The sequence below is a fragment of the Leiobunum rupestre genome, chromosome 3 (assembly GCF_980474605.1).
Source record: "Leiobunum rupestre chromosome 3, qqLeiRupe1.1.hap1, whole genome shotgun sequence".
Classification (NCBI taxonomy): domain Eukaryota; kingdom Metazoa; phylum Arthropoda; class Arachnida; order Opiliones; family Sclerosomatidae; genus Leiobunum; species Leiobunum rupestre.
The window spans coordinates 11,768,300-11,784,278 of record NC_143386.1 but is presented as its reverse complement, the minus strand read 5'-3'; the positions used below and the strand labels follow the sequence as shown (position 1 = coordinate 11,784,278).

At 39.3% G+C, this 15,979-nt stretch overlaps 2 protein-coding genes across 2 annotated transcripts; one reads left to right on the top strand and one right to left on the bottom strand.

Moving 5' to 3' along the window:
- The first annotated feature begins 7,001 nt into the window (after positions 1-7,001).
- Positions 7,002-8,471, top strand: LOC149949497 (uncharacterized). Its single transcript, XM_090169436.1, has one exon. It carries the CDS (start codon positions 7,002-7,004, stop codon positions 8,469-8,471), a length of 1,470 nt encoding a protein of 489 aa, XP_090025562.1.
- Positions 8,472-11,768: 3,297 nt separating this feature from the next.
- LOC149949496 (uncharacterized) lies at positions 11,769-13,254 on the bottom strand. Its single transcript, XM_090169434.1, has 2 exons — positions 13,047-13,254; positions 11,769-12,982 (listed from the first exon to the last, which is right to left on the bottom strand). Exons 1-2 carry the CDS (start codon positions 13,252-13,254, stop codon positions 11,769-11,771), a joined length of 1,422 nt encoding a protein of 473 aa, XP_090025560.1.
- Positions 13,255-15,979: the final 2,725 nt, after the last annotated feature.

Genomic DNA, 15,979 nt, shown 5'->3' with positions numbered 1-15,979 from the left:
TCGCTTAACGTATCCCTCAATATATTATTTGTCCGGCGTTTTGAAATGCTGTGAAATTTAGGCGTGTATAGTGAAAAGGTCGATTTTGCCTTTGATACAAAACCGATTCCCTTCCTTAAGTTTGAAAGCCAATAACTTGTCACCTATTGGTCTTAGAGACGTAGATTTAACACTTCATAAATATAAATCGACCATCCCGAATCCATTATTATAATTTTCAGTGGCGTAACTCTTTTATTTTAAAAGTTGTCCAAAATGATATTCGTCAATTCCGGGTAAGTTTTATATTTATCAACCGAACTGATGGTCGTATCTGAAAGAGGATCGAAAAATATTAAGAATAAAATTGGTTTCGTCTTTCTATCAGTAAAACGTTTTGAGAAATTAAAAATTAAGTGCTAAAATTCCAACAGGCAAAGACTTATTTAACAGAGTGTACATGAACATTTACGATCTACATTAGGTTTCAAAAATTCGACTCTACCAAAAAAATTGTTAAACTATAACTTATGAATCAGACTGTAAACAACTCTAATTCGATCTTAACAACGTTTCAATTTGGGGCGCATCGAAAAAAACTAACAATTATTCCGTCCAAATCTGCCATTGTTTATTTTCCTAGTAAAACTGATAATATTAAGTATCAATATAAAATTTATAATAATTGAATTCCCCGAAAATTATCGATTAAAGACATTGGAGTATTTCTCGATAAAGGGTTGTACTCAGGGATGGATGAGACATTAAACTAGATAAGCAGCTGCTTAGGTCAACAAGAGTAAAGGAGGCAACTGAAAGTTTATATTTTACACAATTTAGAAACTTACATGGTTAATATTTAAGAAAAAATTGAAAATTTCTACTCTCAAAAATTGAACACACTGCTTTTGAGTGCTATTGAGTCATTTCCAAATTTAAAATTGAACTTTACTGTTTATTATTGTTTATAATTTATATCATAGGGGCCCGGGGGTATAAAAATTTTTAAGTGCTAAGGACAGAAGAAGAGGTAAATCCACACCTGGTTGTACTTTCAAGGACATATTTTTCTTACAGTAAATAATTGTTGAAGGTTTTTAGGTGTCAGAATAAAACTAGGTAAATATATTAATCTAAAAAAACATAACATTCTTCTATGTAACAGTTTAATTCGTTCGAAGACTATGTAGGGTTCTTATTTGCTACAAACAAATTGGAAATATACCAAAAAGGTTTATTGAAAATTTCCGTAAAACGTTTCTAAAAAGCATATATATAACTACTTAATTTTTTTAAGGAAATCAACATGAATACATTAGATGTTAGTCGGGAAAAAACCGAGCATATTTTCTGTATAAATTAATAAATAAACGTACGCCATGTGAAACATTTTATCTAAAATCAATTAGTGCTTGCAACGGTCAATTGATCTGGTCATTCGAATTACATTTCCTAGTTAACTCTAATCTGAACAGTTATCTGGCTTATCATTTGATCATTAAATCCCATGGAAACCAAATTGAAATAATAATTTTATAATTTGGATGAAGCTATTTTGTCATCCAAATATTTCTACCTTGTTTTAATATTTCATTTTTAGCAAGTTGGCAATCCAAAATATACCTCTCCTCGGAAGAATGGTCCCTAGTGGTACTAATTAATTGAGATGACCCTTAAAGATATCTCCGCAATTCAGAGTTATTTACTTAAAACGTAATCCTGGTTCAATCCCGCCCGGTATAAAAATTTAATTTTAATTAAAATAATAGAGACGAAACAACAGAGTTTAATTTAATCAGAATAATATAAATTATGTAGTTACAACATCGAGTTAGACGTACTAAAACAATGCACAATTGAATTTAACCCTATTTACAGAACACGTTTATCAGTTAAATATAATACGAAACAAATTTTAATGAAAGAAATATCTTCAGAGGCTTTTTGTAATTTTCTCGCTTACGAAATACTTGGCGCATCTTTAACGCTCATTTTATTTCAACACTTGCCCTTAATGAAGATACCGTAGATATCTGGTAGTGGACGACTCGTAGACTTCCTGTTGACGTTGTACGGTACGGGGGTATACAAATCTACTAGTCTATGTTGACATACCGCCCTAGTAGCACAAAATCGCTGGCCCGGCAGCTGGTGAAATTGTGTCGGCGTGGCAGCGGTCAGCAATCGGACATGTCCTACCTGACCAACAGGCGGATTTGGTGTTGGGCTTCCCACACTTAACCAGCATATTCCCAACAATGTGACCTATATTCTTCCGACGATTGGGCCCACACGTACGCATGTATTGGGCCTACATTTACGCACCTATTTTGCCTACACTTACGCATCCACTGGGCCTACACTTATGCATCCACTGGGTCTGCATTTAGGCATCCATTGAGCCTACACTTACGCATCTATTTGGCCTACACGGTACACGTATATAGTTTATATCGCACATATATTTAGCCTTTATTTTTCCAGTTGTTCAGCCTACATAACTTCGTTAATAACGTTAGGGTGAGTCTGATGTTACTATTTATGACTTATACATTAAGCCAAAATTTTACTGTCTTTACAATCATTTAAACATTCGTCAATTCATTTAAAAATGCCTAATTCTTAGAAGAATCAAAAAATAAATACAGAAAATAAATTTTTTTATTAATTTTAAACAATAGTTTTATTGTAAGTCATTAGCGTCATCACATTTTTTTTACTGAGTCTTTCGCGACCTCCTTTTCTGTCTGGAGCTCCTCTTATGAATTTTCTAAAACCGAAGCCACAATATATTCTTTAACTCCCTTGAAGTTTAACCGGATTGCACCTGAGTCAAAAAATAATTTCAGTTTTACTTTGAGTTAGTTTTGAAAATTTTTGGGATAACTTTACCTACTATGAAATACTTATTCCGGAAAATGCATATTTTTCTCTCGAACCAACCCAATTGAACGGACGCACTATTTCATGTGAGATAGCTCGGTCAAATATTCTTTTACAGCAGTCTGAGATCTGTTTTTCTCCGTAAGATACGAAAATCTTAATCTGTAAATATCAAGTAAAATATAGTTAACTAAACATTTAAGTAACAGTAAATATTCTTTTCTATTTACTTCTCACTCCAGAACTTTCTTAGCAGTTTTAAGTTCATAGATTGAACTAATTGGCAATTTTGGAAAGCCTTCTATTTCCGGCAACTCCAGGCTATTTCCACCATAAGAGTATTATTGAGTATGAAGTCCATTTTCATATTCAAATATGTTAACACTTGAATCACAGTCCTTTTAAATGTTTCGTCACCATCTTCTAGAAATTAAAATAATTATTATAATAAACATGGCCTTAAACATATTTCAAAGCTTATTAAGCATGTTTGTTGGAGTAAAAAGACAAGTACCATTTCATCAGGTTTATTTGAAATAGCACCCATTTCCTCATTCCCAGTTTCAATTCTACCCATGTGAAATGCTCCAGTACAATCTGCCCTTTCATCAGGATTGCAATTAGTTTCAATTTCAACATTGTCCAAATTATCAAAATTTAAAGTTTCATTAGCTTGGGCCTCTGACTACGCTTTTCAAATACGTAGCTCGTCTCCTTCTCATTTTCCATTTACTAAGCATAATGAGGCTAAAAATATCAGTCTACCCTAACTACCTAATAATCTGAAAACATTATTCCAATAATATGTAAATTTAAAGAGAGTAAAACTATTTCAAAACCAGGAGAATATTCAATAACTGAATAAAACATCAAAACACCATTAACTTTTAAAAGCACTGTCTCCCAGTCTTCCAATTTTCTACTAAATATATTATATGTTTATACCGTTAAAGTAATAAAGGTTTAAAATATTAAAAATATATAATAACAATACATTTACCTTCTAATATGATTAGAATGGATTAAAACTCCAATTCTTGAATCCATATAAAGCGTCAACAAAGGCACGGAGTTGCGACCACGATGCCGTTAGGCTTAGCGTCGTTAGCGAGAGATGGGAGCCAGAGAAGGTTTTATCCCTTACAGCGTTGCCAGATTTGTCTGACCGAATTATTGTAGAAAGGATTTATTACACCAAAAGAAATTATGATAGTATTAATTACTTTTAATTTAAAGTGTTTGTCGCAAAACTAACTAGAACGTCTTTTGAAATTTTGCCGCGCACGCTAATTAGAAAATACGATTTCTATGGTACCGACTATCGAGTGATCTGGCATCACTTGAACGCGGGCTTTATATTTCGACACCTGAAAGCGAATACTACGTAACTTTAACTATACTTAGTATAAAGTTACGTGGTTTTTGCTTTCAGGAGACGATTTAAAGTACGTTTATGATAAATTATTATTAATTTAGTAGTAGAAATAATGTAAATATAAAAATAGAAAGGTACCGTTGTAAATGAAATTTACATTAAAGTATTTTAAATAATTTCAAAATTACCATATGTCGGCCTTAATACAGCTTACTGTACGTTATTATACATTTCAAATTTAAGTTCAGAGCTGCTATTCAATTGGTAAATCACTTAAAACACTAATTAATTCATAAAAGAATAGCATTGTCGTTTGTTAAAAATAATCGGCTTATGCTGGGAATGTGTCGGCGCTGCCAACACTAATCCAGGCCCATCAAATAAGGCCCATCAAACTTATGTACTCAAAATTTCGTATCTAAAGTAAATTCAAAGTAAAACTTAAATTTAAAGTAGCAATATTATTAAATATTATATACCTTAAAGTCTTTAAATGGTAAAAAAAAACATTGAAAAAATTGTTGTCGGGAATCTGGTGGTTAGCTGCTGGCTAAATTCCTTAAGTGATGGGATACAGAAGGTTGCCTTCATCAAACCAGCACCATCAGTTTCCCAACACCACCGGCTTTTTCCCGACAGAAAATCGGCAGGTCTGTGCTACTAGGACGTATGAAAAAGACCTATACCGTCCAACTTCCAATATCATATAATGACTCGCACACCCAGGAAATGAATGACTGCATGAGGAATCGTAGATGTTCAAATATCCACACCAATAAAAATGAATTAACAAGAAGCAAAAACTTACGATTCACAAAGCACAGAAAGCTCCTTGACTAAATAATAAATGACCGTAGACGGAATAGTTAGGGCTCTTTATAAATAAAACAAACGAACCCAATTGATGAACTGCATTAAACATCTTAATCAAGAAAACACCGTAAAAATATTTAATATTAACCCAATCGATCAGCCTTCAAAACAAAAATACTTAATAGAAAATATATAATATTAACTCCATCGATCAGGCTTCAAAGAAAAAATAACCGGAAAAAAAATATAACGCAATCAAGCAACAAATTCCTTCAAAAATTTAGAAACCAAACAATAGAAAATTTCATCATAACAAGAAGTGCGACACCTTACCATTAACAAACAGGAATTTTCGACGTTATTATTATGAAACCGGATAAGCTAAACAACACGACCTACACACTGTAATAATTCGTCCAAAACTGGACTTTTTCGTGGAAAAAAATAACCTCAAACAAGATTTGACCTTTAGATTTTCATACGTAAAATATTTAGACTTTAACAGGTTCACAAAAATTAAACAAGATTAAATCAACATAATTTCATAATTAAAAGTAGGAGGCCACCAACGGTCAATATATAAGAATTAAACGACAAAACTGGTAAAAAAGGCCGAATATTTAATAAAAATAAATCGCAGTACTTCGACAAAATATGCCTTCAAGGCAGTACAAGATTTGAAAGAAGACTAAGATTTGAAAAATTAAAAGCACGCGCGGTGGAATGCCTAATGAACGCGAGCCGTAAAAAGAGAGCTAGAAATAACTACACAGAAAAACTAAAGGGGGAAAAATATTACAGAAATAGAAAATTTAACGGAACGAAAGCTTTTCGTTCAGTCCGGCTGGGAATTCCGTTCCGAATTTGAAAATCAGTCGGTTTTCTTCAGTAACTCTAAAAGGTCGGTCACCGTTAAGAACCTTGAGAACGCGGATAGAAACGGCAGATATGGTGTGGACGTCGTTGAAGTGTCTAGTTACATGATTTTTGTCGCGGTTGCTTCTGATATCAAGTAAGTGTTCGCGGAAACGATCAGCGAGGCGTCGACCAGTCTCGCCGACGTAAACTTTGTCGCAAACTTTACAAGACAAAGAGTAAACGAGGTTGGATGTTATACAGGAAAAGGATCCTTTAATATGATAGTTCGATTTAGGGGTTGTAACCACCAAGTCGGAACTAACATAAGCGCATGTGTTGCAACGAAGGCGATTGCATCTCGTGGTGCCGGAATGAGTGCCGGATGGATCATCTTCGGGGAACGAACTAGAAACGAGAATCGACCGAAGATTCTGGTCGCGACGGTAACAGAACCTGGGCGGTTCAGTGAAAACATCCCTCGTGTCTTGGTCGATCTGTAGTAGGTGAAAGTTCTTACGAAGGATGTTTTCGACCTGTCGAACTTGTGGATGGTAAGTTAGAACCACCGCGGGACGATTTGTTGGTTCAGGACGAATTTTGTTTGCGAGAGCTTCGTTTCTAGTTGTCTTGGATGCACGATTGAGAGCCGATGTTAACACATTCTCGTTGTAGCCTCTTCTCATAAAACTATCGCGCATTTCCAAAGCTTGGCGTTGAAAATCGACCCATTTTCGTACCCATCGCGACACCTCTGACCTGCTTGTAGAACTTTCCATTGAAAGTGAAAGCGTTAAGAGTCAAGACAAGCTCAGCCAATCGTACCAACGTTTCTGTAGGAGGGTAACGGTCGGGACGACGGTCGAGGAAATGTTGAAGCGCTAGTAAACCATCGTTGTGCGGAATAACGGTATATAAAGATTTTATGTCCAAGGTAATGAGCCACCGGTGAGCCCCGATGAATGAAAATTCCGATAACTTACGAAGAGTGTCACTGGTATCCTTCACGTAACTTGGCAAGGCAGCGACAATTGGCTGCATAATCTCGTCCAGGAAACTCGAAATTAGCTCTGTTTCGAGTTTCCTGGACGAGATTATGCAGCCAATTGTCGCTGCCTTGCCAAGTTACGTGAAGGATACCAGTGACACTCTTCGTAAGTTATCGGAATTTTCATTCATCGGGGCTCACCGGTGGCTCATTACCTTGGACATAAAATCTTTATATACCGTTATTCCGCACAACGATGGTTTACTAGCGCTTCAACATTTCCTCGACCGTCGTCCCGACCGTTACCCTCCTACAGAAACGTTGGTACGATTGGCTGAGCTTGTCTTGACTCTTAACGCTTTCACTTTCAATGGAAAGTTCTACAAGCAGGTCAGAGGTGTCGCGATGGGTACGAAAATGGGTCCAAGTTACTCAAACTTGTTTGTCGGTTGGGCGGAAGAACTTTTCTTCTCTAGTTACTTGGAACCTATTCCTGAATTTCACGCCCGCTTCATCGATGATATCGCCCAGCTCGCCTCTTGTAGCCGCCAGGAGCTTGATCTTTTTCTAGACACCTTTTGCCACATGCACCCCTCTTTGGAATTCGCCATCAGCGTATCAGACGTCTCAATATCTTTTTTGGACATGACTATCTCTGTCGATGGGGACGGCGTTTCCACGAGCATTTATCGCAAACCATCGGATAGTCGCTCTTACCTCTTACCATCTTCTTGTCACCCACGACACTCGACTAGGTCCATACCGTACTCCCAGTTTTTACGTCTTCGACGTATTTGCTCCTCCAACGACGATTTTCAACGCCAAGCTTTGGAAATGCGCGATAGTTTTATGAGAAGAGGCTACAACGAGAATGTGTTAACATCGGCTCTCAATCGTGCATCCAAGACAACTAGAAACGAAGCTCTCGCAAACAAAATTCGTCCTGAACCAACAAATCGTCCCGCGGTGGTTCTAACTTACCATCCACAAGTTCGACAGGTCGAAAACATCCTTCGTAAGAACTTTCACCTACTACAGATCGACCAAGACACGAGGGATGTTTTCACTGAACCGCCCAGGTTCTGTTACCGTCGCGACCAGAATCTTCGGTCGATTCTCGTTTCTAGTTCGTTCCCCGAAGATGATCCATCCGGCACTCATTCCGGCACCACGAGATGCAATCGCCCTCGTTGCAACACATGCGCTTATGTTAGTTCCGACTTGGTGGTTACAACCCCTAAATCGAACTATCATATTAAAGGATCCTTTTCCTGTATAACATCCAACCTCGTTTACTCTTTGTCTTGTAAAGTTTGCGACAAAGTTTACGTCGGCGAGACTGGTCGACGCCTCGCTGATCGTTTCCGCGAACACTTACTTGATATCAGAAGCAACCGCGACAAAAATCATGTAACTAGACACTTCAACGACGTCCACACCATATCTGCCGTTTCTATCCGCGTTCTCAAGGTTCTTAACGGTGACCGACCTTTTAGAGTTACTGAAGAAAACCGACTGATTTTCAAATTCGGAACGGAATTCCCAGCCGGACTGAACGAAAAGCTTTCGTTCCGTTAAATTTTCTATTTCTGTAATATTTTTCCCCCTTTAGTTTTTCTGTGTAGTTATTTCTAGCTCTCTTTTTACGGCTCGCGTTCATTAGGCATTCCACCGCGCGTGCTTTTAATTTTTCAAATCTTAGTCTTCTTTCAAATCTTGTACCGCCTTGAAGGCATATTTTGCCGAAGTACTGCGATTTATTTTTATTAAATATACGGTCTTTTTTACCAGTTTTGTCGTAATGCCAGATTAGACCTTCATAAATTCATTCATAAAAAATTCAAGACTTTATTACCTATTATGCTTACGATGAGTGTCTTATTTTCAGTGAAGCTAAGCAGCTATCGGTGGTTCTGTGATAGAGCGCTCGACTGCCAAGCCTAATGCCTGGGTTCGAAACCTGGGTGGCGCATTTGTTTATAATCAATAGAGAAAACGCTAAATTAGAATTTCTTCGATGCAATAATTTCAATTTCAATTCTATTTCAATTGGAGACGCTGAATAACGTGGAAACTGAATAACGTGCATCCTGATTTACGTGGAAAATGACAGCGACTTGAATAACGTGGAAACTGAATAACGTGGAAAATGAATAACGTGGAAACTGAATAACGTGGAAACTGAATAGCGTGGAAACTGAATAGCGTGGAAACTGAATAGCGTGGAAACTGAATAGCGTGGAAACTAAATATCGTGGAAACTGAATAACGTGGAAATGTTTCCCCTTGTCGCTGCTAAAAGTCGCCACTGAGTGAATTTTAAAGGCGTCGTTTTCCATTTAAACAAGTTGGGCAAAATCATACAAATTGTTTCACTTGCTGAATTATTTAGTGAAAAATGTATTATTGCTTATTCTCTTTTCTCGAAATTATTTTTATTCGATAATTATTTGGCCTATTTATGCATTGCACCGAAAAGACGATTTTGTATAAATAAAAGGGTGGCAGATTTTTTGGCGGAAAAAGTAAAAAGACGGCCCTGACTATAGTTTTAAAACAAAAATAAATAAATTTGATAAAATAGTAAGATTTTATAAATCAAAAATTTCTAAAAAAAAGGTTAATTAACAAATAAATATAAATTGAATATTATTATTATATTAATTATCTAAGAACGAGTGGCACTAAATTTTAGACTAGAAATGAAGTTTATGAGTAACCTGGTGGAACAATATTTATCGAAGGAAATTGCGTTATAGCCAATTAGGTTTAAAAATTCACTATACGAGGTAAAATTTATGTAGTCGCAGATTTTTTTAATGAAATTTAAAGAATAATAGTAAAGTTGGACTTGGAAAATCCATGACTTGAGCTATGGTCTGCAAGTGAGCGGGAGTGGTCAGCGAATGAGCGAAGAGTTCTGCATGTGTTTGGAAAATCATTTTGCATCTTACTAAAACTCAATCGCAAGATAACCTCACTGTTTTACCAAATAACTATGGTCTTTCTCTCGACAATATATTCGCAACCAAAAGATATGGTATCGCCACGTAGTGGCGAAAAAGCAGAACTACGATCTAAAGGAAACAGTACTGCTGTCAGCTGGAGGCATGTCTAGGCATACATACACTTGGTGTAAGTATTCTACATGTATTTCGAAAATTAATGAATTATTAATTAGTACTTATTCTCAGAAAAAACCAGCACCACGGAAATGGATCGAAATACCCCTACTGTCGATGCTGAAGAAGGTAAATATTATTTAAAAAGTCTAAACTAGACCTATGCCTAAGCTTGTTCTTTAGGTTGCATTTTAAACATTAATTTGTTTTTAAAATAGAAGTTGATGTCAGACTGCCTCTAATTAAAATAATACAATATTTTGGAACCAAAGTCAATTGTTTACAACAAGGAGAGGAAGAACTAAGAAGTAATCATATCATTTCCTGCAGTATTACTGGAACGTCCGAGAAGCTTAAAGGGTACAAAGTGGAGGCTCTTGTACTGCAGTCTTCTGCCTTCACTGAGGAGCCCCACCATGTAACTTTAGAACTAAATGTGGATTTCACAGAATTTCAAGTGATCTGTACATGTCCAAGTGGGAGCGGTGGATATTGCAAGCATTGTATTGCCGTTTTTTTACTCGTTAATAAGAGTAACACATTATGTAAAGAAACGAAGTCTTGTACTGACGTTACTCGGAAATGGGGAAAACTCAAGAAGCAATCGATTGAAATGCACAAAGGGGAACCCATTAGTGATATGTGTAGTGTTGGGCCACCCAAGTATGCGGTTCCATCATTTGATAAAAATAAGCAACGGAGTATCTTATTAAGGCTTCTTCGTTCATCCAAGTACGAAACGGCGCTTCATAAACATATTTTGACCTGGCCCAAAAATTAGGAAAGAATTTGTTAAATCTCCATTAAAAGATAAAAATCCAGCCACCGCAAGCTCTGCCATCTCTGACACTTTTGATGATATCAAAATACGTTTCAACATAATGCTTGACTGTGAAAATATGAAGGTGTTGGATGAAAATCTTGGAACCTTAGTTGATGGACTATCTGAAACTGAAAAAAATTCTATGAAACTAACATCACAGTCACAAGTGAGGAGGCTCTACAAATTGCAATTACAACAATTACCCAGACTGGCGATTTTTGGTTGTCAAACAGAGGAAAGAGAATGACCGCAAGCAGGTGCTATGAGTTTTACACTTATCAGAAAGACCCCTCGGAGAAGATTGCCAAAATGATTGAATCAAAATTTCGTGGAAATGAAAATACTCAGTATGGAATTATTAACGAACCTATTGCCATTGCCAAGTATGAGGAAAAATTTTGAGTAAATGTTACACGAATTGGTCTAGTCATACACCCAGATCATCCGTACCTGGCTTGTTCGCCGGATGGATTAAATAAGTCAATTTTGATTGAAGTGAAATGTCCTACAGCGGGAAATGATAAGCCCCTTGATGAAATAGTTAAAGATTTGAATTTTTTGAACCACAAAGAGGAGACGTTGAAATTAAAAACCAAACATAAATTCTATGGACAAATTCAACTAAACCTGGCAATTTTAGGGCTCTCGCTAGCACACCTAGTCATTTATTCAAAGAAGTAGTTGAAGTTAAAATAGCTGAAGTATTTGTTACTAAGCTTTTAATTAAATTGCAATTTGTTTATTTTAAATATTTTTGAAAAAATATATAGAACTAAAATCCTAAGCAATATTGGTTCAGGATAAATGTTATTATGCAATTAAAAATTGCAATTCGTTCCTAAACCATTGTTCCTCAGACTTGAATTACAGTATTATTTTACTTTTTGTTTATTTTTGAGTTAATAAAATATTTAGCAATTTATGATTGTACTAAAATTTATTATCTGCCAATATAGATGTTGACAAATTTACAACAGCACTCGCAACGATGAACATTTTGTTAATGTAAGGAAGTAAATCCCACGGTATGCTTTTGTTAAAAATATTGAAAGTTTTCAATCTTTGAATTGTTCGCTCAACGTGAACCCTAGCGCTAGCGATTTTTGAAGTTAGCAAGGCATCTTCTCGGGAAAATTGGCCCCTCTTTCTAGTGTTTTGTCCTTTAGCCTTTCTTTTAAGAAAAGGCGGCCTAATTAACTTCAGCGCTCTTACACTACACAAGTCTTCAATTGCAAACCCTTTATCCACCATAATGGCATCTACATACGGTATGCACTTCTCAAGAACTCCACACTTTTCGGTAATTTGTTTATCAGATGATTTACCCCCAAACGCCTGACTCACCATAGTAATCACACCAGATGGAGATACACAAATGCACACTTTAACGGTATTGGTACCTTTGTAATGAGAGTAAGTTTTTATCTTGCATTTTAGACACCTAGGCTTTTCAACGGAGACCTCTGTACAATCTAACACCGTCCTCGTATGTTCATAATCTTTAAAGCAAAGTGGCATAGATTCCATGATTTCCTCTTTCTCTAGCCATGGAACTGATGATTCTAAAACCGTAACTAATTGGCATATTGTTTGTTTGAAATAATTAGCCGTTATCTGCTGGCAAAGACCGAAAAGAGCTCCGAGAGCAGTGTACGTAATACCTAATTTAAGTTTCATAAATGTAAGTAAAATTCTGTCCGCGACTGGTAATGCACTATTACTTGGAAATTCTTCTTTAACTATTTGAACAATCTCATCAAAAAGTTCCATCGATTGAACTCCTGTCAAACACACAACAGTTTTTTGTTCCAATACTCCGCAATTAGCAGCTACTTTACATTTATGTTCTGCTAGCGTGTTTACCATGATTCCTTTTTCTAAAGTATTAATGGCATTATCATCAGTTTGAGCTATTTCAACTGGTAGAGGCGGTTGAGGTTCCAAGTGTTCTTGCTCCGGATCTTCGTCTTCGTTACTCTCGGGTTCGCTGATCTTGTTGAGAGAAGGTTGCCTATTTTTCCTTACAATATATATATTTGCTCTCCTTTGAGATGAAGGTGTTGTCTTTCTATCATGCTTACGAAGAGGTAGTTTCTCAGAAGGAATTGCTAAGGGCCGTAGGCGAGGTGGATATTTGAAATGATCTGTAAAATAATATCAAGATCAAGATTAAAAACAACGTTTAGTATTACACCAGAATTGACTTACCTTTATGTGTTTCAGGAATATTTTTATAATCATCTTTTTTAAAATGTGAAGAGTAAACAACCATAGTTTTACTGGGTGTCTTTCCCATTTTTAACGCAACTTCCCAAGCCTTAGCTAATTTCGGCTGTTTTGAAGGAAAACGATGAAACCTCATACCTTCCATGGTACCGTTGTTTTTACAATCAAACACGCAGCAATACGTAACCATTTTAGTGCAAAATATTACAAACACACCTTCAAAATAATTCTATCAGTCTAATTTAAACGTCCCAATTATCTAGCTTACTACGTTAAGTCGCCTATTTGTTTCCTTGAGATCGCGCCATCTTGGACTAACCGAAGCGCCCCCTTTTATTTCTTTTGGTTGCGAATAGTTTTTTAAAAAACAGATACTAAATTACTGAAATAAAAAAACAGTCTAACAATCATTAAAATAATATTTTATTTTATAAATCTGATCAGGAATTTGAAAAAAGTTCGAGGTCGGAAGTTAGAGCGTCGTGGCTGAACGGGAACGGTTTACGGCGGTGGCGGCTGGACGGGAACGGTTGGCGGTGGTGGTGGCTGGACGGAAATAGCTGGCGGTGGCTGGACGGGAACGGTTGGCGGTGGGGGCGGCTGGACGGAAATAGCTGGTGGTGGCTGGACGGGAACGGTTGGCGGTGGTGGCGGCTGGACGGAAATAGCTGGCGGTGGGTGGACGGGAAAGGTTGGCGGTGGTGGTGGCTGGACGGAAATAGCTAGCGGTGGCTGGACGGGAACGGTTGGCGGCGGGGGCGGCTGGACGGAAATAGCTGGCGGTGGCTGGACGGGAACGGTTGGCGGTGGGGGCGGCTGGACGGAAATAGCTGGTGGTGGCTGGACGGGAACGGTTGGCGGTGGTGGCGGCTGGACGGAAATAGCTGGCGGTGGGTGGACGGGAAAGGTTGGCTGTGGTGGTGGCTGGACGGAAATAGCTAGCGGTGGCTGGACGGGAACGGTTGGCGGCGGGGGCGGCTGGACGGAAATAGCTGGCGGTGGCTGGACGGGAACGGTTGGCGGTGGTGGCGGCTGTACGGGAATGGCTGGCGGCGTCAGAACTCGTTGTAGAAGCGGCTTATTAGACTCGGAGTCGGACTCGTTCCCCCTCCCAAATAATATATTATTATATAAATCTGATCAGGAATTTGAAAAAAGTTCGAGGTCGGAAGTTAGAGCGTCGTGGCTGAACGGGAACGGTTTACGGCGGTGGCGGCTGGACGGGAACGGTTGGCGGTGGTGGTGGCTGGACGGAAATAGCTGGCGGTGGCTGGACGGGAACGGTTGGCGGTGGGGGCGGCTGGACGGAAATAGCTGGTGGTGGCTGGACGGGAACGGTTGGCGGTGGTGGCGGCTGGACGGAAATAGCTGGCGGTGGGTGGACGGGAAAGGTTGGCGGTGGTGGTGGCTCGACGGAAATAGCTAGCGGTGGCTGGACGGGAACGGTTGGCGGCAGTGGCGGCTGGACGGAAATAGCTGGCGGTGGCTGGACGGGAACGGTTGGCGGTGGTGGCGGCTGTACGGGAATGGCTGGCGGCGTCAGAACTCGTTGTAGAAGCGGCTTATTAGACTCGGAGTCGGACTCGTTCTCCCTCCCAAATAATATATTATTATATAAATCTGATCAGGAATTTGAGAAAAGTTCGGGGTCGGAAATTATAGCTTCGTGGCTGGACGGGAACGGTTGGCGGAGGAGGCTGCAGGACGGAAATAGCCGGCGGCGGCTGGACGGGAACGGTTGGCGGCGCTTTCGATGGACGGAAATGGTTGGCGGCGGTGCAGGCTGGACGGGAACAATTGGCGGTGGTGGCGGCTGTACGGCAACGGCTGGCGGCAACTGTGACTGGACGGAACCGCTGGCGGCGGTTGCGGCTGTACGGGAGCGGCTGGCGGCGTAAAGACAGGGACGTACGACGGCGACAGAACTCGTTGTAGTTATTTTTTGATTTCTTGTATACTTCTGATAACAGTGTTTATATCACTAGCTAAAGTATTTCAAATTAAAACTAACTTTTATTCTAAATAAATTTCGAGCGATACATAAGAATTAAATATAATTTATACAGATTATAGAATCAGTGCTTCCCTAGCTTTTTAAGTCCAAGTAGTAATTATTTTGAGAGTTTTAATTGTAACTTGTTGTAATTTTTTTATAATGAACTAATAGTCATCCAGGGAAGTACCTCGTTGAACTACGACGTCGAAGCGCTGGATTAAAGTAGGAAACTGATAGCGTTTTCCATTGGGAACCTCAGAGTGTGATCCGGATTTGTTGAATGACGTCACTGCTCTCTGTAGGAGGCGCCCTAGTAGCTCCCAATGAAATACGAAACGTTTTCGGAACACTCTTTTGTTTCCCTCCGACTCTTGAGTTGGTGAAGCTGGGAGCACTCCGGGAGGGAGTACCTTGGTCAATGGAAGACGATCCTCCCTCTTGGACGGAAATAGCTGGCGGTGGGTGGACGGGAAAGGTTGGCGGTGGTGGTGGCTGGACGGAAATAGCTAGCGGTGGCTGGACGGGAACGGTTGGCGGCGGGGGCGGCTGGACGGAAATAGCTGGCGGTGGCTGGACGGGAACGGTTGGCGGTGGTGGCGGCTGTACGGGAATGGCTGGCGGCGTCAGAACTCGTTGTAGAAGCGGCTTATTAGACTCGGAGTCGGACTCGTTCTCCCTCCCAAATAATATATTATTATATAAATCTGATCAGGAATTTGAAAAAAGTTCGAGGTCGGAAGTTAGAGCGTCGTGGCTGAACGGGAACGGTTTACGGCGGTGGCGGCTGGACGGGAACGGTTGGCGGTGGTGGTGGCTGGACGGAAATAGCTGGCGGTGGCTGGACGGGAACGGTTGGCGGTGGGGGCGGCTGGACGGAAATAGCTGGTGGTGGCTGGACGGGAACGGTTGGCGGTGGTGG